The sequence below is a fragment of the Epinephelus fuscoguttatus genome, linkage group LG2, assembly GCF_011397635.1.
Source record: "Epinephelus fuscoguttatus linkage group LG2, E.fuscoguttatus.final_Chr_v1".
Lineage (NCBI taxonomy): Eukaryota > Metazoa > Chordata > Actinopteri > Perciformes > Serranidae > Epinephelus > Epinephelus fuscoguttatus.
The window spans coordinates 37190628-37218488 of NC_064753.1; the positions used below are offsets into that span (position 1 = coordinate 37190628).

General features: G+C 41.8%; 1 protein-coding gene across 1 annotated transcript; it reads right to left on the reverse strand.

Moving 5' to 3' along the window:
- Positions 1-14720: 14720 nt before the first annotated feature.
- On the reverse strand, positions 14721-26846 carry leo1 (LEO1 homolog, Paf1/RNA polymerase II complex component). The gene is made up of 14 exons (XM_049562580.1): positions 26690-26846; positions 24577-24725; positions 24116-24414; positions 23674-23882; positions 23273-23377; positions 23076-23170; positions 22697-22845; positions 21060-21144; positions 20830-20924; positions 20592-20726; positions 18563-18698; positions 15566-15758; positions 15352-15449; positions 14721-15077 (listed from the first exon to the last, which is right to left on the reverse strand). The coding sequence occupies exons 1-14, from the start codon at positions 26745-26747 to the stop codon at positions 14937-14939; spliced, it is 1947 nt and encodes a 648-aa protein (XP_049418537.1). The 5' UTR covers positions 26748-26846; the 3' UTR covers positions 14721-14936.
- Positions 26847-27861: the final 1015 nt, after the last annotated feature.

Below are 27861 nucleotides of genomic sequence, written 5' to 3' on the forward strand. Positions count from 1 at the left end.
ATTCTTGTGCGTGTACAGTACCTTTGGCTTGTCTCTAATGCACTAGGTGTTCTGCTCTATTTGTGGAAGTATCCATGGTGATAATGATTTGCAGTCATGGAAAAGGGGCGGATGGACATGTGTCTATTTAGCTCACATGGGTGAGATCTCCGCTCCCCCCGCCAGTTTATTTACCTATTTAAACACGAGTGGGGTAGGAGGGGTGGGGTGGGTTAAGCAAGGATAAAGGTTAGGAGGGTAAAGATGGGTAAAAAGTTCCAGAAGACTTTGGAGATGGAAAAAAGAACAGGAGGGAAAGTGGAAGCACAGTTTAGGCAGAGATGGGAAGACTAAAGGGGCTGAGACAGGGCTTCAGTCAGGCCCCAGGGGTAATTTGTATTTGCAGTGAGACATGTCACTGTACATTCCTAACATGACTAAAGCTGCTGCGTCCTGCTTTCTTTGCGATTCTACAGTACAGGCCATTATATAACCAGCAGCCTGCAGCACTAATGATGCAGAAACAGTACAGGAGACACGCAGGAAAATCCCAAAGTTTGCAAACATAATGTGGGGATATTTTTGATGTGTACTGTAAGAAATGTACTGTACCACTCAGCTGCAGCAGAGAGGGAGAGAGGGGAAGTGGGGACAGGGTGGGGAAACAAGTAATTAACTGAGAGCAACTGCTACACTTTCACCTGGAGAAAACAGATGGGAATGGGTAGACAGTGTATGCACACACTCACACCAACACACACACATACACACACACACACTTTAAATCATAATCATATTTTATAATTCCCTCTCCGTCTGGGGCCTTTTTTGAGTGGGGAAAAGGTGTAAGCTTCAGCACAAAGAGGCTCCTCTCTCTCTTTCTGCAGCAGCTCTCTCAGCAGTCCACTGCGGGGTAATTTCATAACTGCAGTCCAGAGAGTATGAAGACAACAGAGACCAAACCAGACCATCAATCATCAACCCGTCAAAGCAGACATCTAGATGAAAGTGTCCCAAAGGGGATATAAATGTTGCCCTGTTGGACCGTGTTACCAGGGATGAAGACATAAAATGTCACTGTTTGCTCTGATGCTTTAAATTTGAGACTTTTTCCAGAGGACTGAGGACATAATGCCAAATTTGCATCAATCATCAAAGTTATTAAATCAAATGTTATGAAAGTATTGCCTTGTTTGCATTATGCACTTCAGATTTATTTCAGTCTGGCTATGAAATCAGACACTCACAGTTATGGAGACCAGCTGGACACGAGTTCAGATGCATCAGAAAATAAATGTTTATAAAAAGTTCCCTTTTCCTAAATTAGGCAGTGAAGTGAAGCCGCTGTCCACACAATCAGGAATAAACTAAACTGATTACTCAACCAAAGCCTGTGCCACTGCAAAGATGGTGCATTAGTCATCTATTATCCAGCTCGTCCAGGGTGTTGCAATGTCATTATCATAGATGTATAATATTAACTAGATGCTGGACCCAAAGATGGCACCTCTTCAGTCCTAAGGAGCTGCTCACCTGATGCCAAAAAAAAAGTTTCTAGCTTCCGGGTTTACTTCTGCATTATGGGGCCCACTGAATATACGCAGTAGAGTTTCTCCCGCTCAGCTCATTGACTTTACTATGTGATGACATCACAGATATGTAAATCACTTTTCTTGGCTCAAGCTCTAAAAATATAAAATCTCCATGGATCCAAAATTTGTAAGGGACATAAGTCATAACTGACCTTGTTTGCAGTTAAACGTTTCCTGTCATCAATTTTACAGACGTCTTTTTTGTAATGGTGGTCTATGTGGAAAATGCGTTTTAAGCTGCAGGGGATTTATTTGCTGCAAAGACGCAGCAAAGACCACTGGGAAAAACTGGAAGTAAAGGCTAAGCTCCCTTATAGAGCTGTTGTGTGTTGTGTGTTTCCGTTTCCGGTACATGGGACCTTAAAAATCGATTTCTCATAATGTATTTCAATGGCTAGGTGAAAATTATTTTCTGGTCCTGTTTGAATTGTGCCATGAATTTCACATATGTTGTTTGTGAATTTTTAATATATTTTTTCGTGCAAAGAAGGCTACAATTTAGCAGGAAGAAGTTTGATACTGTTAGGTTTTGTGTGAGAGTGCTTTGTGGACTACAGCTCTTCGCTGCTCTCGACACGTATGATATACGTCACCATTCGCACTCAGAACATGGCTGTGTCTCTGGTAAACTTCACCGCCTTCTTCCAAGGAGAGGACAAAAGCCTTAAGCGTGGCGAAAACCACTTAAAGTCTGGACATGTGGAAAGTTTCAGCTACGTTAGCATCTTGATCTAATGGCTCTGTAGATCGTGGCAGAAGACGCAGCAGCAGCACTGTGAGTTGAGAAGTGGAGGGAAAGGGTGGTGACGTGACGTCAAATAGGCGACATGTAGACTTTCTCATTACATTATTTCCACAGCCTTTAACTGAAGAATAATACAATAAACTGTCAAACTCTTAACATGAAAAAATATTATTTAGACCGACACAAAACATTTGTGTAATCCAAGGCATTTAATGACTGGGACCAGAAAATAATAATTTTGACTTGACTCCCATTCATATTTTCCGAGCCTAGAGGTCCGATGGGGGTCTACTGGAAGGGGCATGACTTACTAGCTCTATTGGAAGCCTGGCTGTGATCCCAACAATGTACGCAAATCCAGTCAATCCACTTCTGCACAACCTTGCAGTTTTGTCCAATCACAGCAGCTTTTCAATCATCAAAGTTTCCCGCAAGTCACCAAACTCACTTCCTTGTTTCTGGTTGTGAGAATGCAACGTGTGCAACACGAACATCTCACATTTACCAACAAGATTACTGTTAAAGACTGCAAGGAAATTCCCTCATGTTCTGCATGAAAGTGGCGGTAAACTGTTTTGTGCAAGGTTGCGGTGAAACGCAAAGTCAACTGAAAGTCATTGATTTAAATACACTTTTCTACCAGAAAAACGGGACAGATTACCATGACAGAGGCTGGTGTATCCAGATCTACTGCATGTGCCAAAAGAAGCAAGGTGAGTAATATTAAATATGCATGGTAAGTGGTAGGGCTAGGAAATATAGCAATATTATATCAATATTGTCATATGAGACTAGATATTGGCTTAAATTTTGGATATTGTAATATCTTAACTGTTGTCTTTTTCTGGTTTTAAAAAGCTGTATTACAGTAAAGTGATGTAATTTCCGAACCTACCAGACTTTTAGCTGTTCTACTATTTACCTTTACTCGTCATTATATCCACATAACTGATGATTATTCATCAGAAGTTTCATTGTGGTAAATATTCTGTGAAAGCAGTAATACCTATAGTATTATCGCAGTAGCAATATCAAGGTATTCGATGAAAAATATTATGATATCTGCTTGTCTCTGTATCACCCAGACCAAATTAGTAAATCACAGTGACAGAGGTGTGCTGGGCTGTTTGTGTTACAATCTATGTGTGTGTGTGTGTGTGTGTGTGTGTGTGAGGTAAAGAATACAGTTCAGGAATAAACTGTCACATAAACTCTTTAAAAATGGTGTGAAAGCTTCATTCAGTCAATTGTGGTAAGCTTATTTGGAAAACTCAGAACACTGTGGTTTTTTCTCACTGGAACAAGCTGCCTCGTATTTTTAATTAAATAACCAAACCACTACATCGCAATTTTATTGAGGGAAAAAAAGTCTAAAAATATCACAACATGTATCACATTTTTTTTTATAAAAAGCTTCCATGAAATCAGACATTTCAGTCCACAACAATCCCAGTAGTAGCCCAGAGTCCTGGAGGGACTGATTATCCTGCTCTGACTGCTTTGGCTTATCTGGTGAGAGCACGGGTAGACGACAGATAAATAAGATGAGAAAGGGAGACAGAGACAGAGACAGAGAGAGTTTGCTTGGCTTGGTGCTGGCAGGCTGGTTAGATAACTGAAGGTCAGAAGTAGGGTGTAATGTACTGTGAGTCGCACTGGGCTCCGAAATACCACAGGCCCACGGGGGACTTGGCGAGCTCTCGGCCCACACCTGACCTCAGCACTTTTTCATCTTCCACCACTCTCTGCCACAACCCCAGTCTTCCCCCTTCTCCTGTAACCAATACATAATCTACATATTGTTGGTGTGTAACCTCTGCTTTCTCATTTTCACCCCTTAATATACCTGACTGACCTGCCGATGGCCCGGGAAGCAAAGTGAGAACAAACACAGCAAACTCCTGATATTTCACCAGGATAATGAACTCAGTATCAGTGCTGCTTTTCAGGGTTACATATTAAAAACAAACAATAAAGTGCATGATATGGTGATAACAGATGCAGAGTCTTTTGGTTGTGTCCACATTTCAGTTTACATTTGAGAGCCTGTAGATTACTTTGCTCTTACACCTGGATAACACTAACACTATCTTACTGCAGGCTGTTTATCAGAGCAGCATTCTGGCAGCAGCCAAACAAACTCAGACTCTCAGAAAATTATTTTAAATATCCAATCCAACTTTTCTTTTAAATGCCAAATATGTCAGACTAAAGTTTGGAAAAACTCTGCATTAAATGATGCATAAAAAGCACCTACTGTATTTCTATCCTAGTTTTTTTTTATACATCATAAACCACTGACATAGACATAGCAAAAGGATCGAAGGAAAACAAACCACAGACACATGAAAAACCAAATCACCAACAAAATAAACAACTGAAAACAACTGAATATTGATATTATTATCATCCTTCTTCTATTCCATCTTTTCTCATAGTCATTCAGTTTCCCCTGCCTTGTGGCAATAATGCCTTCTAACATAAAGAAATGTTTTAAAAGAGAAAGAAAACAGGGGAATTTCAGTTGCTCTTTTCCTTTTGATTCAAAAATAAATCCTTTCCTAACAATATAATAGCATTTAAAATGCTCGGACAACCATTTCTTAATTCCCCAAGCATCATTGTTTGAGGGCACACAAAAAAATCAAACTTGATTGAGCCATCTTTTGATAGTCGTCCAAAAAGTTGCCACATCAGGACAAAACCAAAATACAGCATTGTATTGTTCTAGCTGGTCATGGTGGAGCTAGTTTTAACTACTTTAAGTAAAGTTCAGTGCAGTGGGTTCCCACCGAGGGGTCTGACCCACTTCAGCTGCTCACAACATATATCTGAGAGATCATAAGAAGATTGATAGGGTAAACCAGAGGAAGAAAAAAATGTTCTGCTGCATACATGTGTTTTAATCTTTTGGACCTCTCTCTGATCTTTGCTGTTTTGTGAAATATCAGATAATTTTTTTGCATTTTTGAAAATGGGGTCACAAGCCAAAAGGTTGTATCCGCTACAAAATAATGTACAAATGTAACGTATCTGTGGTTTGCAAAACAAAACACAAATTTTTCATTTATTTTTTGGGGTTGCAAAAACACTAATCCGGAATGTAGCAGATCAAATAACTATAGTGGGGTAAAAAGTTAAATACTTCCCAGCTGAAGTTTAGCAGAGCAGAAATCAGCCCGGTCTCACTCTGAAGTCTTTGAAATTCGGTGCTTATGCAGTGGCTTGCAGCGTCAGACACCGACAATAAAAGCTGTCCTTCAACATCGGCGTGATTTGCAGCCAGTCACTGTTATAGTTTAACAGCGCCAGCAAACACCGACTTTCACCCAGCAGAGCTGTGTTTGGGACCCATTACAACAAACACACGTGGTTGGGTTTAGGAAAAAAGAACAGGGATTGGCTTTATAATCCAATCCCTGTTCTTTTTTCCTAAACCCAACCACGTGCGTTTGTTGTTGAAGTGAAAAAATTTGTGGTGTTGTACCGATGTAGTGCATTTATTTTGAAAGAGACTGTATGTAAATGTTACATGTCCTGTGAAAACGGAAGCGTACTTTGAAAGAAGACAATGCATGTAACAGGCAGAACTTGAGACGGTGTTGCAGAACATCAGCAACCAACACACCCAGGGTACCTCTCACGTCTGTAGAAGTCTAAAGTAACATAACAGGTAAAGTGCAAACATCTCAACATTATGCTTAATGCACATACTTGAGTAAACGTGCGCCGGTCCACCTAAACCTGGACTTCAATACTGTCTTTTAAATTCTTTACTTACATGTGAGCTCATAGATAGATAGATAGATAGATAGATAGATAGACTCTAAACGATGCAGTTATTAATGGTGCATTTTGGGGCCAAGCTACATTTTGTGTCTAATGAGGTAGACGAGTGACCCTGGCTCCAGAGAAGCTGTGCCACAGAGAGTCACCTTGCCTGTTTTTTTTTAATGTTTTTGGAAAAGCTCAAGTGTAATCTGTGTGCAGAGCAGCTCACAGCTGAAGGTAACCCGTTGTTTACAGATTAAGCCCTGTTCCTTCGACGGAACAGGCTGACCCAAATCGTTAAGGTCAGGAGGAAAAAAAAAAAAAAAAAACTACATTACACTGAATTGTTACAGTTGTGTATTGTGCATGTGAACAATGCACACCTGGTTTGTGCATAAGGGAAAATGTTCCCGCTAAGACCCTCGCTGCAGTGTCCGCGCCAGTGTCATGTGTGAGTGTTTGAGGATCCTGTGGAGAGAGTAGAGTATTGTGTTTCTATTTTATTTATTAGCCTCTTATGTAAGCAGCAGCAGGGGGAAGGGACATACTGAGACAGGGCTAAAGGGCAGCAAGCTATGAAATACAGCCAGGGTACACAGAGTAACACTGTTAGATTTGAAGTAGGTGGACAAAAGATTTTGACTAAGTCTGTGAAATTAAACCAGAAACTCAAGAAACAACATCGTAAGTTTAGTACAAAGGGTTGTTTCCAGCAGCAGGAAAATAAACTTAAAAACTGCACTGTTTGTTTCTCTTTTATTAATTTTATGGTTGCAAATATGTTCATCAACCCTTTGTCCATCTCAACAATAACTCTGCACTCATGAGTCACTTTCAGTTAACCATTTACTCTCTTAAGAAGCTCTGCAGAGATTTAAACTTACAACATTTTTATTGTTCTTTGAACAAGTACAACACAGAAAACACAGCCCTGTAAGTGAGAAAATACAAAATATTAAAATGTAATATACAACAAACATTGTACACAAGAGACGGAAGAAGAAAAATAATTTTTTGACATGGATAAATCCTAAAAAAACAAATTTCATGTAGAGGCAGGAGCGTAAATATAGACAGTGCAGGCAGTGCAGTTTCACTGGGGCCCATGGGGTTGGGGGGCCCGTAGAGAGAGTGGTTGGAGGGCCCACTCTCTCTAAAGCAGATAACGGGCGTTAGTGAGTGATTCATCTTGCCATCTCAGCAATACGCCTGTGTTCTGCTATATATGCCCTCTGCAAACCCAGTGGTGTCAGTGTGCCAAGCAGGGAGTCCACAGAAAAGATTTGGTTAAAACTAGCATTATTCATTAACCTAAGATTAACTTAAATAAACAATGGAGTGTGTAGACCAGGCACAGATGTGTGTCAGGTGTGCCGCAGAGATGTTGAAGGTGAAAAACCAAAAAGCAGTAATGCAGGGTGGACGTCCCCTGTAGGCAGGGAGAAAACATGAGGCAGCCTTTATAGCCTGGAAGGCCCAGGTGAGCTTAATCAAGGTAACAACCCTCCCATGTCAGCCAACTGTCTGATGAGGTTGGAACATCTTCCAAGACAGTGGGAAAGGCGTCACAGCAGGAATCTCTCCCCTCCAGCATTGAACTTTGACTATAGAGCAATGTTACAGACACTGCTGTAAGGTAGTTACAATGGGCCCCTGTGCATGCTATTATGACAGGCCTTAGTGCACCCTAGTTAATTATGAAGCACACACATATACACAGAGTTATAGGCGTATATATATATTTTACCAACAGCGTGTCTCACTGCCACTTTTATGTTACACTTGCTCGCAGATGTGCCCAGCTTGTAGGTCTTGAGAGATTTTGTTCCTAAACTAGCTGCTGTAAATCGTATCATCTCGTCACATGACTACACAGAGACTTGATACTGGACAACATCAACATACATATTACCCAAAAATCACCATGACACATCTGTATATGACAAAAACTACAAAATAAATATGATGCTATCGATACTATTTCACAAAACAGAAAACCATGATGGAGATTGATGTGTCTTTTTGAGGGTTTATATAGAAAATCGCACCATCTTTGATTGAACATAAGTTCTTCTTTGAACACAGGTGTATTTCCAGGTTGCAATCAGGCCCCTCCACCCCATTAGCCCCAGCACTGCTTGCACTGTCCGTACTTATGCCCCTGGTTACAGATATGATGAATCCTGGAATAAACCAGGGTAAGAGTCAAGGACCATAGGCAGGCAGAACACCCAGAATATTTCCTCAGCATCCAATCAAAGCAGGTATAGACCGAATCACAATATTTGTTTACAATAATTTCTAGGTAGAAAACCTTGTGTTATGTCCACACAATTTAACAGCCTTTAGCAAACAGGGCGAGGAGCAACTGAGATATCAGGAGAAAATGGATAAGTCTTGCTGGGTAACAGAGAGTGGAGAGAGGGTCTGGTTTTGCAGATTTCCATCTGTGAAGAGCAAACACACTCCAAGACAGCTCTGGACTCAACATATGGTGGCAACATGTTGAATGTTTTCCCACAGTTTTTTCATCTCATTAATCTAAAATGCATGTTTGATGTTTTCATATCTCATTCATAACAACACTTAACCTACATTAGCTTGCAACTTAATTGACCTTTTGGGCCATCAACTAAAGAAAACGACAGCTTGAGTTTACTCAAAGAGAGCAGTTAATGTTAGTCCCATTGGCAGTGAGGTGTTGCTGCTGAGTGACTGTAGATTTGGTTTCTTAAAGATGCTGGCAAAGCAACACAGTATATAAGATAAGCACAGCAAGACCGTCACATAGGTCAGACCTCTGGTGTTTGACTATATATCTTTAAACTTTACAGTTATGGCTGAAAATAACAACGGAAATAAATAGTAAATCAGAAAGTCTTCTTATCTCACATACAGTAAACTCACTGAGGGCAACAGGCCTATATTTGGGATATGCCTTTAATTCCTTTCACACAAAACTGTTGCTCAGCAAAGATCAGGAAATACAATCAAAGTGTACATATCAATTACGAACCATTCATTTAATCTAGCTCTAACAGACAGCGCATCAGATATGGAGAGAGTGACACCACTCGAGGATTACGGCATCCTGCACACCTACACAACACCACTTTATCCTGTTAAAACAATTCTCACAACTGGGATTCATTTGTATAAAAAACCCTTTTGATTATTTTGATCTGAGGAGCCTTACGGACTAAACGACTATGAAGAACTTACAGGTTAATCAAGGAATGGACACATAATTTGAGGTCGTTAACAACCTGGTTTTAAACATCCGAAGAACTTCTATTAAAAAAATGAGCTGCTTGGCAACCAGACCAGGCGTCTCATTGAAACAGGCGTTTATTTGTCAAACTGTCGCCACACCAGACTAGCAAAAGGGACTGGGCATTTCATCGGGTCTTGGCTTTTAATTGAAGGTTTATGATATGTATCTACACAATGCAAACGAGTTGCCAGTTGTCAATACGTAACCCAATTTCCAGAATAAATGTTTACATGTTCTCCCCATGTCAGTGTGGGTTTTCTCTTAGTACTCCAGCTTCCTCCCACAGTCCAAAGACATGCAGGTTAACTGGTGACTCTAAATTGGCCGTAGGTGTGAATGTGAGTGTGAATGGTTGTCTGTCTCTATGTGTCAGCCCTGTGATAGTCTGGTGACCTGTTAAGGGTGTACCCTGCCTCTTGCCCAATGTCAGCCGGGCTAGGCTCCAGCCCCCCCGGGACCTCTAACAGGATAAGCTGTTACGACCAAGGAATTAACGTTGTGATTCACGTGTGGCTAGGTTTAGACACAAAAAACATTTGGTTAGGGTTAGAAAAAGGTCATGTTTTGGTTAAAATACCTGTTTTGGTCACTGCAAATGCAGCTTGAAATGTTCCGACCTGTCTTTAAAAAAATACCTGCTTTTGTGTGCTGGTCTTTGAGTCTTCAACAGTTGTCTGCTGCGGTCTGCTGTTAAGCAGTCATCTCGCCTTGGTGTCACGCCATTCACCATCTTTCCTCCTCATGATGATAAACTCATACACATGTAATCTGAACCGCATCATACATACAAAAGATATCACTGTAACGTCACCGTTGTTTGCAGAAATGTACAATGCCAACATTTTACTCTGGAGACGGGGCTGGAATACACTTATAGTGTCTGGATACACATGCTCACTGAGGTCAAACAGGGCATCACTTCAGCCAAACAAAGAGGAGGCTGAGACTAATGAGAACACATCTCTGTTCACTTCAGGCAGTACCTGGCCTAATACTGACCCAGCCGACCGTCTTCCTTCAGGCCTAATTGGCAGAACGATGGCCAAGTTTCCCCTGAATGACACCAGGGTTTATCCAAGTGGCTCAGCCGTGTTTTGGCGTGCATCCCTGCAAGGCTTTAGGAATAGAAAACATACCCTGTGTGCTTTCTTTACAGAAAATATGATGTTATGGAGTCCAGGTTCAGGGTGGACGGTGGGAAAACGGGGTGGCTGGGAGAAAGAGGTGGTAGGGAGAGAAAGACGAGATGAAGGGGGAGGAGGAAACAAAAAAGGAGGGTGAAATGCTGCAGCCCTCCCCTCTGCCTCATCCCCCTCAGTCAGTGTTGACTGTGTGTAGCAGTGCCTCCCCCTCTCCTCCCGTCCCCTCCCTTCCCCGCTCCTTACTGTGTGGAATTGGGTTTACATAACCCACTGCAGTCTGAGATAACGCAGCACACCGCTCCTGACGACACCTTCTCTTTCAAGGCAGCAAAGACACACAACATTTGCATGAAGCGGCATTAAACATTCACCGCATGCACTATATATAGCTTAGCATGTGCTTCGCTGGGGAGGTCTCTACTCACTGCTGTATACATGCATGTACAAGCATGCGCACACAGATGCAGGCCCGTCCTGAGTGTTGGAAAAGCTGAAGGGTACAAACTCACCCTCAGCAATTTAGTCACACAATAACCTCATTCCAAACAAGCAGCTTCGTTATGACTTTGGTCTGTGATTCCAGACACTCGGAAAACACCACAGGCAGTTTTAAACACTGCTGTCCTCAAAGAACCCCTCTCAAACACAACCCTGCACCGTGTGAATATTACTCAGGAGGTCTTTGATACTTCTGTGGCCACGTAAGCATGTGTGTGTGTGTGTGTGTGTGTGTGTGTGTGTGAGTGTGTGTGTGGCACAGACAGGCCGTTGTCAAGAGAGAGAATGCAGCCAATTTATGCAGCTCTTACTTAATCACTTAGTTAGTGTTTTACCAGTTTTGTATCCTGGGTAGCTACAGCCAGTTCTGTCTGGACAGAGCTGGGGGGAGGGAGCAGATTCGAGGGTTGTTATCTATCTCTGGGAACCCAGCAATGTTCCCATGCGTGTGTGTGTCTGAGGGAGTGTGTGAGGGAGTGTGTGACACTGTGCGTCATTCTGGCTGATGAACTTGAATCTGTAACCGGGACTGTTGTTCTCTACATTCCCCTCTCACTCTGTAGCTCTAAAGGGATCAAGACACAATACCTCACCGAATCGCTCTTGTTTTCTAACAACTGGAGCACTGACGCACCAAACCGGACTGAAATGCTGTTTGAGTGTACTCCCATTTCTATTTTTAAATTACTCACAATTAAATCACACGGTGTGTTTTGCATCATACTACTGGCTTTTGGATTTGGCAGAATTACACAGAGGCCACGATAATAACACTGACATTTAAAACAGCGGTTCCCAACTTGTGGGTCATGGATCCATTCTGAATGGAACCGCAAGTGACTCGCAAACATGTCAAGTTTGTGAAAAACACACTTTATTTTTAAGTACAATAAATTTCTGGCACAAAGCTTTCACTTTGAAGTGCCGTTTCCTGCTGTAGAGTGAGTGAACAACAGACAGCTACTCGACAGAGACAGCAAACTAACTTGACGACATAGCCAAACGCAAGTATGACGCTGAATATATTACACTGCGTGGACCTTGAACAATGACTAAGGAGAAATCTGAACCCCCTGGCTGGACCAGTTGTGAACCAGGCTCAAATATCTCATTAGAAATACTGTATTACCAGACAATTTTTTGCTTACATTTCTTCATTTGTGAGGCGCTAATTACCTCATGTTAGCATGCTTCCACATTAACCCAAGATGGTGAGTATGTTAAGCATTATACCTGCTTAAAGGTTCCTTATACAACATTCAGATCATAAATATAGTAACAGACATCTATCTGCTATGTATAGATATAGTGGTGTAATGGCATCCCAAGCAGTGAATGAAGTCACACAACCTCTGCGTTGTGTAATCTGAGCTTCTCTGTTCTTTGTTTTTGTAGCCATGTCAGTTGTGCGTCACTCTGAGTGCCTCCCTTCATTACCCACTGGTCTGGGGTCTTATTTATAAAACAGTACATACTAAAAATGTACACACGGACAAAAGCCAAAAATGGCGTGCGCCAAAAAATATTCAACCATTTCTATAATAAGGCTTCCAGCTCAATATCTGCATTGTCAGTTTCGCATCTCCCAAATGTTTATAGGCGTGAGTCAAAGTTTTTATAGATCACAACTTTTCCGTGGGAAGAAGCGTACACCTGTTTCAGGCCTCATTTTGTGCGTACGCAATGTTTACAAATGAGACCTCAGGTAATTGCTGCTGCGCTTCACTGTGCCCATACGGCAGTTGTCGCTGTTAACGCCATCCTGTCCGCCATTTTGGCTCAGCCACCTCCATGTTTGCTTGTTACATCTGAGGTGAGAGCTGTGTGCAGGCAATCCTGGCCCTGGCTGAATGATCTTATATAGCACCTTTAACTTCAACTTGGTTTCTTAAAAAAAGATAGTTGACAGTCAGTAGGCCCTGGTCAGAAGACGTAAGAGACCTACTGGCTGTCCCGTGCTCTAGACTGAAAACAAAAAGGTTATTGTGCCTTTGAAGTAGCGCCTCTGACATTATGAAACTCTCCTCCACTACGCGAAGTGTCCGCAGTCTCTGAGAAGTCTTTATAAAGCAACTGGGTCGAGTGCACAAAACACCTGAAATTAAGATTTTCTTTTAAAGTCCCAGCTAAGGTTTCCCCCTAATAAAATCAATTGCACAAAACATCCTTAGGTCCTCTCCTTAAGGTTTCATTATAATGTTCACTTACGCATTTATGGTTTTCTCCTCTTGGTGTTATACTTAAGGAATCCCTAGACAGTTGCACAAAAGACCTTAGCAACCAAAGCAAGGTCAAAAAATATTAAGGTACCTTAGACTCTATGTTAACTGCAACATGATTGTTTATGGTGATGATTGAAAAAAACTAACACACCCGTGAAGAGTGTTCTTGATATGCTCTTGATGTTACATTATAGATTTGACTGAATTCATTTTCGTTGAAATTTTCTCCTACAATCATTTTCTGTTTTCTGATATTTGGAGATCAAATCTACTTCATGGTTTAGGCTTTCTATGACTGTATTCCTCCAGAACTACGTATAATCTTTTCCTCCTCTGACCAGTATGGTTTTCTTGTCTTTTTTTCTTCCACGATTTTTTCACTATCTAACTATAAGCCAACTTTGTGAGACGATAACAGGCATCACAAGCATGAGTCCGAGCAAATAAACAATCTCCATGGAAACTTTTACCACTGTAAAATCTCTTTCAACACAGTAAATGAAACATCTTGCCTTTACTAAGAGAGCCTTTCCAACTGTTTACGTCCCTCAACTAAGGAAAAATGGAGCCTTAAGTGTCACACTTATGGAGAAAACTTAAGGTGTTTTTTGAAACCAGTCCCTCAAGACTCATATTTTCAAAATGGACTTTGTCCAACCCTATGACGTCTTGTGCTTGTTCCTTTCTATTGGGGTCCTTGATTGCCTGTGTCCGTTTTTATGGTCTTGTTTTGTGAAGTACTTGTGAATTTTACTTTAGTGGAGGGTGCTTTACCAAACAAATATATGTATTCAAATTAGTGCTGGATAGATTTGCCAATGATATCAGTACCAGCAACAACTAAAATGCAATTAACATGTTTAAGATAAAAACACAGTAAAGGCTATTTGGTTATTTCCACTGTGGACCTTTGTTGGATACACGTTGGAAAAGTTGACCAATAGATCATAGCAGTGTCTTCAAGTGGTGTATGTTTGGCAGGAGCGATATAATAGTGAGGGGATGAGTGTGGGTACCAGTGTCAACATGTTTCTGTAAGACTCATAATTCCTAGTGAGGCCTCTACTCCGTGCCTTTCCTGCCTGGGCTGGCAGGCAGGTTGAGGAGGATCTTCTCTCACAGTACTACAGCAATTCCTAAATCCCCTGTTGCCTCTCCTGTCGGGAGGGTTTGGCTGGTTCTTTCAGCACCAGTTAAGATTTATCCCCTAACTCTCCTCTCCAGTTTCTACCTCAAGGGAACATTTTCAACCTCATGACTGGTGAAACTGGTAAAAACTGGTCAATGATGTGTTTTGTTCTGCGAGTAAGCAGCAGGCAGGCGTAGGTGTTTTGCTAATTACTTGATTTAATCTAAAACCAACCTACAGCACTCATCTCATTAACCTCCTTTCTGTTTGGAAACTGGACTAATGTTTCATAAAGTATCAACAATATGATTCATGCATATGAATCATAACAGTGAAAAAAAAGATAAAGGGTTCTTGGGAAACGCTGGTTACATAAGACAACCATGTATTTATTTCTCACCTCTGCTGTACACAACATAAACAAGCAAACACACAATCACACACACACACACACATACAAACACACTCACCCACACACAGGTCCTAAGAAAATATACAAAACAAAATATGGCTGTTTACATGCCATGTGGGCTGAGCACTGATAATACAGTGGAATGATAGATTTAAAAAAAAAAAAAAGTGAGTTATTCATCATCCTCTTCCTCTTCCTCCTCCTCCTCCTCCTCCTCCTCCTCCTCTTCGTCGCTGATGACATACTTCTTGGCCTTCTTGGTGGCCGTTTCCTCGTCGTCCTCTGCCTTTCTCTTGCCCGATCCCTCGCCCTCCTGTTCAAAACAAGAGCAGGAGAGGTGACGCTGCAATGCTGACAGCAGCAGACATTCTGTACTCAGTACGCACAGTTTCTTGTGCTACAGCTGCATTTTGTTTTCTGGCAGTACCACAACTTTAGTTTTTGCAGAAACAGTCAGAGCAGAATTAAGTGCATGTTCTTCAGAAGAACTAGTAGCTCTTGTCTTGTTCAGTTCACATGAGGGTGACAAGTTTTAAGCTCCACAGTTCACACTGCCCCCTGTCTGTCCAGCAGGATGCTACACCTACCTCATCACTGTCTAGCTTCTTGGCCTTCATCAGCCTCTGGGCCTTGTCATCATCGGAGCCCTCATCGCTGTCTGACGAGTAAATCCTCGCTCGCTCCTCTGGGTTGGGTCAAGAGGGGGGAAAGAGAAAGGAGGATGTTCATTAGACCTCTGTGACTTTATGAAAATCTGGTGAGAAATAATGAGAAAGAAAATGTGACTGTATTCGTCCTCACCTCTCAAGCCTCCTCCTCCCTTGTATTTGCTCTTGATGGCTGCCAGGCTGATGGCTTCCTCGCCCTCCTCCTCGTCATCGTAGCGGTCGGGCTCCAGGTAACTGCTGCTCAGGCCTCTCTGGTGCTGCTTCTCCCTCATCCTCCTCTGCTGGGACTCTCGGCGGATAGAAGCTCGCAGCCGCTCCTCCTCTTTCTGCCAGGAGAGACACCGGTGGGAATTACTGTAAGCACTGGCTTTAAAGTTTGACAGTTTGTTTCTAGGTGGTAATTTAAAAGCCTTTTTTGAAACACGGGGGGTGCAAATAATAAATTCACTGTGTGGTACTTCTGTGATGTGTGTAGGTAAGAGGGGGTATAGTGGATTTGAGTCATTTCTCTTAACATAAGCTGTAAGGTGGTCTGTTTTTACACATAAAACATCAGGGTTGTCAGTTATTTCCTTAATTAAATGCATATTTCTTTTTCAGAAGGCTCATGACTTTATGTTTAGGCTGCTACCATTTTGCGAGTGCCATCTAATTCCATTATACTGGAGAGAAGCCAGACATCTCTACAGCTGATATATCTACACTCAGCAACTCACAGCAAAACTATTTAGACTGATAAAAAACACTAGAGGTAAGAGGAACAATATGTATTTTTGATTTGGGGTGTTCAATATTAACCATATACTATTTGCACAATCACTGCGCAGTATATATTCAGACTATATTTAAAATCTGAGTACGACCCAAGCTGTTCAGTTTCTTGTCTCAGAGTCTGGAACATTACTTATGGTTTTTACTGTACATTGTTTCACACGTAGCTCCTTAAGTGCCTGCATCCTGCTTATTGTTTTGTGATTGATGCAATGTGGCTGCTGTAACAAAGCCACTTCCTACTGGGATTAATAAAGGACTCCATCTTACATGGACAGCTCAAGGCGGAGAAAGAAAAGGAAGAGTGGGGTTAAAGGTCTGAGGCTACAGGCAAACTAAACATGTTGAAAGCATGTGAGGAGCATCGAACTCTAAAAATACACTATACATGTAGTAGAATTTAGCTGCAAGTGTAACTAAACGGCTGCCATGTTCATCACTTTGACATGCGACAATGGGAGCACTAAACCAAAGAGTTCTGTGTCTAAATAAAGGATGTAAGTATGGAGTGTCTGATGATATCGAGTCCCGATCCGATACTTCCATTTTTGTTGATAATACAGCTGCATGGTGCACACTTAAAGTACTCAAAATTAATCTAATGTATACACATGACAGCTGAATAACTCTGCAATACATTAAGAAAATAAAATCCCTCATCCAAGCTGTTCCTTCATTTGTTTTAAACAAAAGTATAAAATAACAAACCCTCTCTTTAATCTTGTTGGCTTTGTTGGTGCCTTGGGGGAATTTCTTTCTCCCTTTAAAAGAGTATTACCTAATTTAACTGTATTCACTGGAGTGCTTGACTTTATCATTAGTACTTCTTTATCGTGATTACATTTTTAAAAAATGACTCATTGGTTTTTTGCTGGCCGGGCTTTTGTCACAGTTGCAATGGTGTGCTTGATGTGGTTGTAGTTGTCTCTCTTCTAAGCAAAGGCTGAGCTCCACCTGCAGTGAAACATCATGTATTATAGGTGACGGCAAAACGCAAGACTCTCACACTGAACTGAAATGAAACGAGCACTCACAACTTAGGCAAATAACAGCCTCATACTGATTTTTTTTTATGTCTTTCGTGGTGTGTGATGTTTCATAACGGGTGGGACCCAAACAGGAGCCCAGCGGAGTGGAGGAGAAATAGACAGCCGAGAGCTGCAGAGCAGACAATGGCTGCACTCTCTGTGCATGACAGCTTTGCGAATATAAACACCTCTGTGACAGCTGACGTTTAAGGATTGGCTCTATATAGCTAAATATAGCCAATCCCATCCTATCCATATGCTTATCTGGGGCCGGGTCGTGGGCGCAGGGGGCCAAGCAAAGCACCCGAGACGTCCCTCTAACCAGCGACGCTTTCCAGCTCCTCCTGGGAGACCCCAAGGTGTTTCCAGGCCAGATGAGATATGTAATCCCTCCAGCATGTTCTGGGTCTGCCCCGGGGCCTTCTACCAGTGGGACGTGCCTGGAACACCTCTAACGGGAGGTGGCCCAGGAGGCATCCTGATCAGATGCCTGGACCACCTCAGCTGACACCTTTCGACATGAAGGAGCAGCGGCTCTATTCCGAGCTCCCTCCAAAGGTCTGTGCCTTGATCTTTGAGATCGGATCGGGACATATCTCGTTAGAAGCACTAATTGTAACTCTGTTCTGACAGATCTGGTCAGTCATATATTGTCAGAGTATACAGAGGCAGGTGCACTTACTGCATCAACGTTTTCTTCCTCCACCAGTCAACACTGGCTGCCAATCAGCTTGTGCTATTTTGCCAAAACTCCTTTCAAGTCACCCCCAGCTGAATAAGCTCTACTTTTCAAGAAAGAAAAAAAGCTGATTTGTTGGCTCTTTTCAATTGTTGTTAAGAAGTTTATTGAAATAAACAAACAAAAAACAATGAATAATTCAACCCTCTTTAGCAGTTCAGTGCCAGTACAAATGAAACTGGCAAGTAAAATGGCAAATGATGAGGAAATCACGTGTTACTATGTGAGAACACTTGGTATCAGAGTTGTTTCTAAGTTCAACAACCACAGTAGCCCAACACTTGTACAGTCAGACAGCCTGAGATAAGCACTGAGCACAGTGAAACTATAAACTATAACCAGTCCCCCCCTCCAGACTTGCTGACACTATTTCCATTTCGCTGACCACTGTGTGACCTCGTTATGTAAGCGCGTCAGGTTATGTCTTTATGTAAGCGGGGATGATGCTCGACAACAACTGGCCTCCTGCCACATTTTCCGGTGCCTGTGGTAACACAAGCATTTTCAAACAGGGCTGAGGAAAGACAAGCAGAACAGCACAGAGGTGGTGTTCTCTGGCAGATGGACAGAGGTGATGGTGAGAGTGCGTTACCTTGATCATCTCGTTGCGATGCGACTCGGGATCTCTTCCGGCCATAGGAAGGATTCGGATCTTCTGCGTCTTGGAGCAGCGGTCAGCAAGAGACAGTGTCATCTTCCTGTGGGTGGCGCTGTCTGTGGAGTGGGGCCTGGAAATACAGATGAAACAACACCAGTGTCAGATTCAAAGCATTCCTTCAGTCAATAAGTGGGCAGTCTTCACCCTATTCTTTCTCTTTTTTGGTAATTTTGCAAGAAAAGCTTCACAAACCATGAAAACAATACACTTGCATTCCAAACTGGCAAAAAACACCAATCTGTACTGCCAAACCTGTAGTGCTGACTGTGGAATGATGTTTTTAAGAGTGGGCCCTTGCTGTGTTTCTGTCTTGTGCATGTGGGCCCATGTCATGCATATTCCTGCCAATGGTTTCATGTTTTGTTTTGGAAATGAATGCGGTCAAAACAGAAGAACTTATTACACAAACAAAACCAAATGGAAACAGCCGTAGCCTCCCTGTCACACTCAATAACCATCATGTAGAAAAAGTAGCAAACATTTGGGCACAATTGTTGATCAGACCCTGACTTTTGATGAAAGCTCAGAGAGCATTTTTGCACTATGGTATCTTGTATATCTGTACACTTTTAATTGTGTATTGTGTTGTGTGTTTGGCTTCTCTCAAACAAAGCAAAGCTACATACAAAGACAAATGTCTAGGGCTGCCCCCTCATAGTTGACCAAACTTTAGTCAACCAGAAAGGTCATTAGTCAGCAAGATTTCATTGGTTGCTTAGTCGCAGAAAAAACAAACTAAGGTGAAACTCTATCAGGAGCTGCTCCTTGTCAAGATAAACCAAAACCTACAGTATACGACTGGACCATGTAGGAATTTAATTTGAAAGGACAGACACAGGAAGTGGCCACGCTCAGCAGTCAGACAGGAGTCAGGTTAATTTCCAGGGCTGGTACCTGCGGTTATCACACAGGCTAGTTAATATGTCAGGCAGGAAATCCAAAGTGTAGGATCATTTTGAGAAGGTGAAGGACAAACCCAAGGTGATATGTAAACTCATGTAAAGGGGTTTTTTTGGAGAGTTTTTCCTTATCCGCTGCGAGGGTCATAAGGACAGAGGGATGTCGTATGCTGTAAAGCCCTGTGAGGCAAATTGTGATTTGTGATATTGGGCTTTATAAATAAAACTGATTGATTGATTGATCTTCATTGGTCGACTACATGACGTATCATCTGAAACATGGAAGTAGCTACATGCCCATTAACCCACAGCGTCATTAACAGGCGGCTCGCTCAGTGTGTGACGTGCACTTGTAGATAAAATATAGGCCTATATTAATGAAGGTTCATTAGTGCGGTTTTGTATTTCTCTGTAATGTAGCACAGTGTTAACAATGTTACTGACACTATTCTTTCTCACACCTTCAACTCAAACCATTGTGTTGCCCCACCCAAAATATATCATTTCATTATTATATCAACATTTGTGTTTTTGTTCCATTAATTTGTGAAGTTGCCCTTTTCAAAAAGAAAAACATTTTGCCCCTACCCGTTTGATTCCTGAGCAGCTTCAGCTCTAATCCTAATCAAAACTGCGCTCTGATGAGAATACTCAATCAGCACAAATGCTCATGTCCTGTCTGGCATCGTGGAGAGTTGTTGGGCTTTAAAGCAGCTTTGGCCAGTGTCCTACTAGACCCATGTGGTGTAAGGACACAGAACATCCAGGTGGACTTGGGGGCCGTTAAGAGGCTTACACACTTCTTATTGGGAGAAACCTGGGCATCTTGCACAAGGTGATCCAGGACTTAGAGCATAGAGTACATTTCTGAATGAAGGCTTCTATTGTTGTGTTTGGAATTAGAGGCAGCGTGGGGCTTATTTAGAGCGTGTACGGCTGTCATGGAGCCAGACAGAGGAGGAGTATCCCTAGCAACACTGTTTTATGACTCAAGTGAAGACATGCATCTCTGTATGAGACTCTTAATAGCAGCCTGTCACCAATAACGACAATGGCTGTGTTACCTGAAAGTGAGCTTGGTTTTGAACACAGCCTGTCCCTGCAGTCCAGTACCCTGTCGGATGAACAGGTGGTTATGGTCACCCTGGAGTGGAGCTTTGTAAACATCAAACACTTCGTTCCCCAGGTGGAGGGACATGCTGTGGCAAGAAAAAGACATTTAGAAACATAGAAAGTACAGAGCACTTCCTGTACTGAGTGCAGTAACCCTGCCCCCCACATCCGGCTTTACATAATACACACCTGCCATCAGACCATTTGACAATACGTGCGTTGCTCTCTCGTGCTTCATTTCCCTCTTCGTCTCTCTTGACTCTCCATCGAATTGTATTCTCCACCTGTGAAGGAGAAAAAATGAGCTCTTCATATACAAGATTTTTTTAGAAGCTGACACTGCTTTTAATTTGTTTCCACTTCAGTCCACACAGACACTACAAACACATCCACATGCACACATTAGGTGGCCTACATACCTTCAGCTTCAGCCTGGTCCGTCCCTCTTCATCCAGCATTTCTTCATCCTCAAATTCATCCTCATAGTACTGAGGATCAAAGGGCCTATGAAGGAGGATTCAGCGACAATCAAAAATAGTAAACCTTTAATGCTACAGTTGGTAACTACAGAGGTACGTGAGGTAGACTAATGGCATTTGCATGAAATCAACCATGGTTGAAGGGAATTTGTTGTTTGGTGGCAAGAAAACAAACTCTCTAACTTTACAGCTAAACAGTTCACTAAAATGTGTTTCTGAAAACATCTGAGGCGAGAAATAGGCGATGCAGTAACAGAATTTTGATGCATCTTTGATCAGCACTACCTAGTTTGACAGTTTGACTGCAGTTCAGGAACAGTGATTGAAAGCTGCGTTACAGACTCCACGGCTCTGATCGGTTGTTTTCCTTCAGCTGTGGTGGATTCTTGCAAATGCCATTAGACGCACTATGAGGAGGAGGAGGAACCAAGTTTTTCTAACAGATTATCAGTCTCACGTACTCCTGTGTGCCTGTTAGGGGTGTGCCAGATCATCTCATTCACGATAATACGGGTGTAATTTTTAATATCATATGAAAAATTTAGAATGTAAGCGAAATTATTACCGACTTCACGGTGGTTCCAAAGAGAGGAGCAGTTTCAGTAGTGTGGAATAAACCGTGGCGTTCTGAATATTTTATGAACAGCCCTGCACTTCTCAGACTCTTTTAGCGAGTTACCGCTCAGAGGGAACTCATTCAGCGGCTCCTCTGGCAGCAGCACAAAGTTTCTCCCTCTCCCCTCTCTCTGTGCGCACACGTGAGTCAGTGTCATTTTGTCATAAACCTCTGGTAATGCAAACCTACGTGATGCTCATGGCTCAACAAAAAAGGCCACATATGTGAATGTGCAATAGTTGTGCTATCATAACAGCCGGTCACAGGTTACAGCGTGATGAAAGAGAAGGAAATCACCAGTTGATTTATATAAATAGATCCAAGGAAATATGTGTTATCTTCGAGAGTTATTTAAATGTGTAATTTGTGGTAGATTTTATTTTGTTTAACTATTAAATCTCACCCTGAGTTACTGTTGTTGTTTACAAACTAAAGAAATGAGAGATAATTTTTGTTTAGTTTTTACTGAATATTTGAAGGTAAACTGTAAAACTATATCTCTTATTTTGTTGCAATTCTGTTTTCTTAAATTAATAAACAAATTCTTTTTTACTAATTTGTCATGTCATCAAGAATACTGTTATCGCAAAAATACTCTGCGATATCATGATATTATTTTAGGGCCATATCGCCCACCCCTCGTGGCTGTAGTGACAGTTCCTGCAAATATGACCAAAAGTTATTTTCCTAACGAAAACGACAGCTTTAAGTTACACAGACGCTTTGATGCTCATAAAGACCCAACACATTTACCTGAACACTTTAAAGTATAAGCTCTTACAATTCTCCTCCTCACCAGCAGCAGAGCAAATGATCAGAGGCAGTAACTGAAAGTGTCTGAAAATATGCTCTCTTTATCCCTTTTCCTTCTTTTTTTTTAATGTCTTCTCTACACTTTAAAGGGAGGCAAGAGCTCATCAAGTTTAATATGTGTTTATATTTTCAGTGCCAAGGCTCTGACCTGGGCTCCACAGACAGGAAGTTGGGCAGCTTGACAAAATAAAGGTCAGATCCCAGGTCGGTGCTGACTTTGGGGATCTCTACTTCGATACGAGTTTCAGGCGCAGGCTCCTCTTCAGCCTGCTCCCCCTCCATCCCATCCTCTGTATCCTGGACACACAAAACACACACACACAGAAAGAGAGGGAGCAGAAGAGAACGTTTCAAAAACACTGTATTATTCAATGACCCATGATAATAGGGATCAGCTCAAAGAGGCTTAGCGAGAGGCTCTGAGAAAAAGAGATTTGGGAACGCTTATAAAAAAAGGCTGGGCACAATTAAAGAGGCTTGATGACTGGTGGAGGGAAGAGACAGGGAGCGACAGGACAGACGCGTACCAGGGGCTGTCCCGGGGTTGGAGGCTTCTCGGCATCGCTGTCCGAGGAGATGTCGTCAGCCTCTCCAAACAGGTCGTCTGCTGCCGTCTTCTTCACTGTGGAACAGTATGGAACATGCGTTAGAACAAAAACAAAGCCAACTTCAGCAGCTAATACAATTAAAAGTCAGATTTTAATTTGCTCTGACGGTTTCTCACCTTTCTTGGTTCCGACGTCGCTGTCTGAATCTGAATCAGAGGTGGCTTTTGCTTTGGTTTTCTGTCTGAGGAAATCATCTTCACTGTCACTGCCCTTTGCAGACTCTGAAATATAAAACCAAAACAGGTGATGAAGCAGAATAATTTCCACATGACAGTACGGTAACAACGGAAGGCACAGGACACATGAACACATCTTACGGTAAATGTAAAAAGGATCATTATCACATGCAAAAAATTAATCTCAGAGTCTGAGATTAACCTCAAAGCTCAGGATAAAATTTTCACATATGGCCCTAATCCTCTTCCACAAAATCCAATGTGTCAAGATTAACACAGACGACTGGCTCATGATCCAGTTTAATAATTCCTCCATCTTTAACACCAGATCCTGGAAGTACCTGACTTCCTGTTCCTCGGGCCCTCATCATCAGAGTTCTCTCTTTCTTCATCAGAGTAACGGCGTTTCTCCTCCTCGTCCTCCGACTGGTCGCTCTTAGCCCCTCCTCCCCACTTCTCATCATCTGACTGGTTCTCCCTGCCAGAAGCTTCTCCATCAGAGTGAGGGGTGCCCGGCCCTGACTGCGGAGTCCCAGGATCACTGTGCAAACTGGTTCAACACAAACACATATTCAAAGCAATGACAATCTGGTTCTAAAACTTGTCTCATAATAAAATTACAAGTTAGGTTGTTACTTCTTAAGTCTTCAAAGATGAAACACACAAGTTGAGCACTGCAGTTTTACATAACGTGAGTAAAGTGTGTATTTGTCGAGGCCCCTCTGGCATCATCTCATGTTTACTGTATTAAACAACGAGGCACCTCAGTGTGTGCTGGTGTACCTTCTGTCTGAACGGACACTGCCCCTCTCAGAGCGAGGGCTCACTGCTCCAGACATGCCGCTGCCAGCTGGGCTTCCTCCATCCGACCTATGGCCCCGGTCCTCCTCATCTTCATCCTCATCTTGATGGCCGCGCTCCGAGCCGCTGTGCTGCTCTGCATCAGAGTGATCGTTCTCCCCCTGGTCGGAGTGCATGCTGGCATCCGACTGGTTCCCTGACCGTTCAGACTGGTTGTCGCTGCCGCTGTGTTGGCTGTGTTGACTGTGCTGCTCATCCTCACTGTCGTCTCCAAACAGCTCCTGTTAGGGAGGAATGATGAGTAAGTTTATGAGAGATGTGTAAATAATGCAAATTACTCAGTGCCTACAGTGTTACACTTGAAAACGGAGAGAGAGTTGTGTATAAGATGAGTATGGCATTTCACTGTTTGTGCTGGGTGTCAGTCAAACGCAGGCACTTACCTTGTTAATACTGGGTTTTCCTGCCTCCTGGCCTTCCTCTTCATCATCATCATCCCGTTCCCTCTCACTGTCACTGCCACTGCCTGAGGCATTGCTCGCAGACCGGGGTCTCTCCGGCTCTGAGTCTGAACCGGAGCCAGAGCCAGACTCTGAAACAAATTAAAGCAGACTGTTTATCCTCTGGCACATAATACAGCTTACAGTGGGTGAATGTTGTGGTGGCTTAGTGACACATTTCAGCATATTACAGATTTTCTTTATTTCTCTCGCACAGCTCTCGACTGCCAGTCATTGTTCTTTACACACTGCATGACACTGATAGCTCATTTTCTCACCACAGTGTAGCTGGATATCACTCCTTTCACACAGAGTAAGCCTCAGCGATGAGAAGAGATTACATTGCTTTTCTAGTGAACTACATTTCTCCCAGACTCAGTTATTAATATATGTATTATGTACATCCTCATATTCAAAATACTACAGTCACTCATGCTAAAATATTTTCACCAGTGTGTTTTGCTACATCTGTGTCTATAAAAATAGATTGTAAAAATATGTCTTTACTGTGCAATGCCAGGTTGGCACAGTGGTAAGTTGTCGCCTCACAGCCAAGAGGGGTGGGGATGCCCCTGTGTGCGGAGTTTGTATGTTCTCCCTGTGTCAGTGTGGGTTTTCTCTGGGTCCCACAGTCCAGAGACATGTGGGTTAAGTTAATTGGTGGCTTTGTATTGCCAGTAGCTGTGATTTTGAGCATGAATGGTTGTCTGTCTCTACGTGTCAGCCCTGTGATAGTCTGGCGACGTATCTAGAGTGTACCCCACCTCTCCTGCGACCCCCAGTAGGATAAGCGGTTACAGAAAATGAATGAATAAACAAATAAATGTGCAATGCCAGAGAAGCTTCTGTTCTGTGTTTTGCATTTTCTGCATTATCGTTATTGACACTTTATACTCATATTAGGGGTGGGCAACACAAAACTGAGCCCATATCCAATTGTCTACAGATGTTACCATACCAGTTAGAGCCTGGTACCTTTCCTTTTAACACCTCTGTCTTGATATATCAGGTCATGTGGGCAACATTGTAAGTCATGGGCTATGTTTATTAGTGAGGGTGTCATTTGCAGTAGTGACTGCATGCAATGAACAAAACCATGGCAAAGTATTACCTCAATAATAAACATATAACATTAGTTAAATTATAATTCTCTGACAGTGCTGATCAAAACTAAACATTATTATCTTTGCAAAATACAGAATTTATGTCAATAGATTTGACAGGTATACATGTTGATGATGCAGGACAACCACTGCTCCACCTAGTTTAGTCTTGGCAAGGTGCTGGAAACATCAGTAGAAACTGCACACATATTAATGTAGAAATTGAGTGTATATTAATATCTACAATCACAGACACTGTGATAAAGGATTTTGGTTAGAAACCCCTGAACAAAAAATGTACATTTGAAGCGAGAGATTTGGTTGGTATTTTTAGATGGCTGCAGGGAAAATGTGACTTAATTATTAGATTACTGTCTGTACTGTTATAGCTCAGTGAATCTCTCACACTGACAAGATGCCATTTAGCTTTTTAAAAATGCTTAAGTGATTTTCATGGCTTGGTGGTGTCACATTACGTTATAAATGAAATCTTAATAGATGTTAATAGCCTAAATCGTCAGCATATGAGCGTTATTTTAATTCAAAACGGACAGTTTACACGTTAAATTAATAAAAGCGCAGAGTTGTGCTGCACATTTAGCTGATGAGAGCATGTGCTTGAGAAACACTGATGTTGTTGTAGCAGTTGATTGGAGCGTCTTCCAGCTCGGCTAACTACGCTAGCTAGTTTAAACACAGACAAAGCTAGCTCATTAACTAGCTGAAGGACAAAACAAACTTCTACCCATTTCTAATAAAGCTAGCTTTTGGAATTATTGATGCATAACATTAACTTTCAAGACATATCAGTGTAACATAACGTCCAGATCCTCTTCCTCGCGATCATTGTTTAGGCAAAGCTAATTTCCGCTTAGCATCGAGAAACCTCGACACCGCTAATAAGCTAACTTCGTCAGCAACTAAGACTCTTAACGGCTGAGAGACATTGTTACCTCGCTGCTCATTGTCGCTGTCCCCATCACTCCCGAACAATTCATCCATGTCCGCCATTTCTTCTAAACTGTAGTAAAAATGTGACCTACAGGAAGTGATCGCCGGCGTTTGAGGAAAGGTTTTATTTCCGGTTCAAGCTGCGGTGGACATGTTGGTGTAGTGAGTGGTAACGGCCACAGGGAGCCGGTGTACACCACGGAAAAGGCAGGGCCTGAGGCTCTGGTTCAGAAACACAGTAACATAAAATAGTCAAATAAAAAAAAAATTCCTGTTTGACTTTTTTCTTGTGTATTTTCTTTTTTTGTCAAATACATAAATTTGTGTTAGGCTTATTTTGTCCTGCATTTTTCCAGCATATGTTTTTGGAGGGCCTACAAAAATCAGAGAGTAGAGAAAAAGAAAACAAAACTTCTCTTCAGTTTCTCGCTTTCCTCACACTTTTCTCTCTTTATACAACTATTTTGAGAATATATTAAGAAAAGATAAGGCTTGTCAACAACACTGAGATGTAAAAAATTAGAATATATAAATATATAAATATATAAATAAGAGCCAATTTACTCCTAACAAGGAAAGTATACCATGACATTTTTTAATATAAAATAAATAATAGGCTATACAAAAATTACATAAAATAAAGTAAAAATGTAGAAATGTAGAAAATCTATTTATTATTATCATTATTATTATTATTATTATTAGTTATTTATTTTAGTTTATTTATTTTTATTAAGACAAATAACATGCACAACCTATAGCAACTCACAGCACGGTACATGTATACATATCTGGGCGTCACACAGTCATGGCTAAGCCTCCCTCTGGCCACCAATTTAGACTTGTCATTAGCATGTTAACTTCTTCCCCCAAACAAATACCATAACATATACACATATACAATATATACACACACTGACACACGTCCAGAAATGATGTAATACATAAAACAGGCAAACACATGCCGACACACACACAAACTCCACGCAGACAAATAAACAGACAAATAATAATGGAAAACGTTTTCCTTTTAATACAAAATAACTTAGATGCCTACAATCCACATAGCTACTCAGTTTAGGAAGATAAAATTTGATAAAAGCAAGTAGCTCATGGCATTGTATACTACATCTTGCATCATATTTCACACACAGTTTCACATTTTTTATTAAAA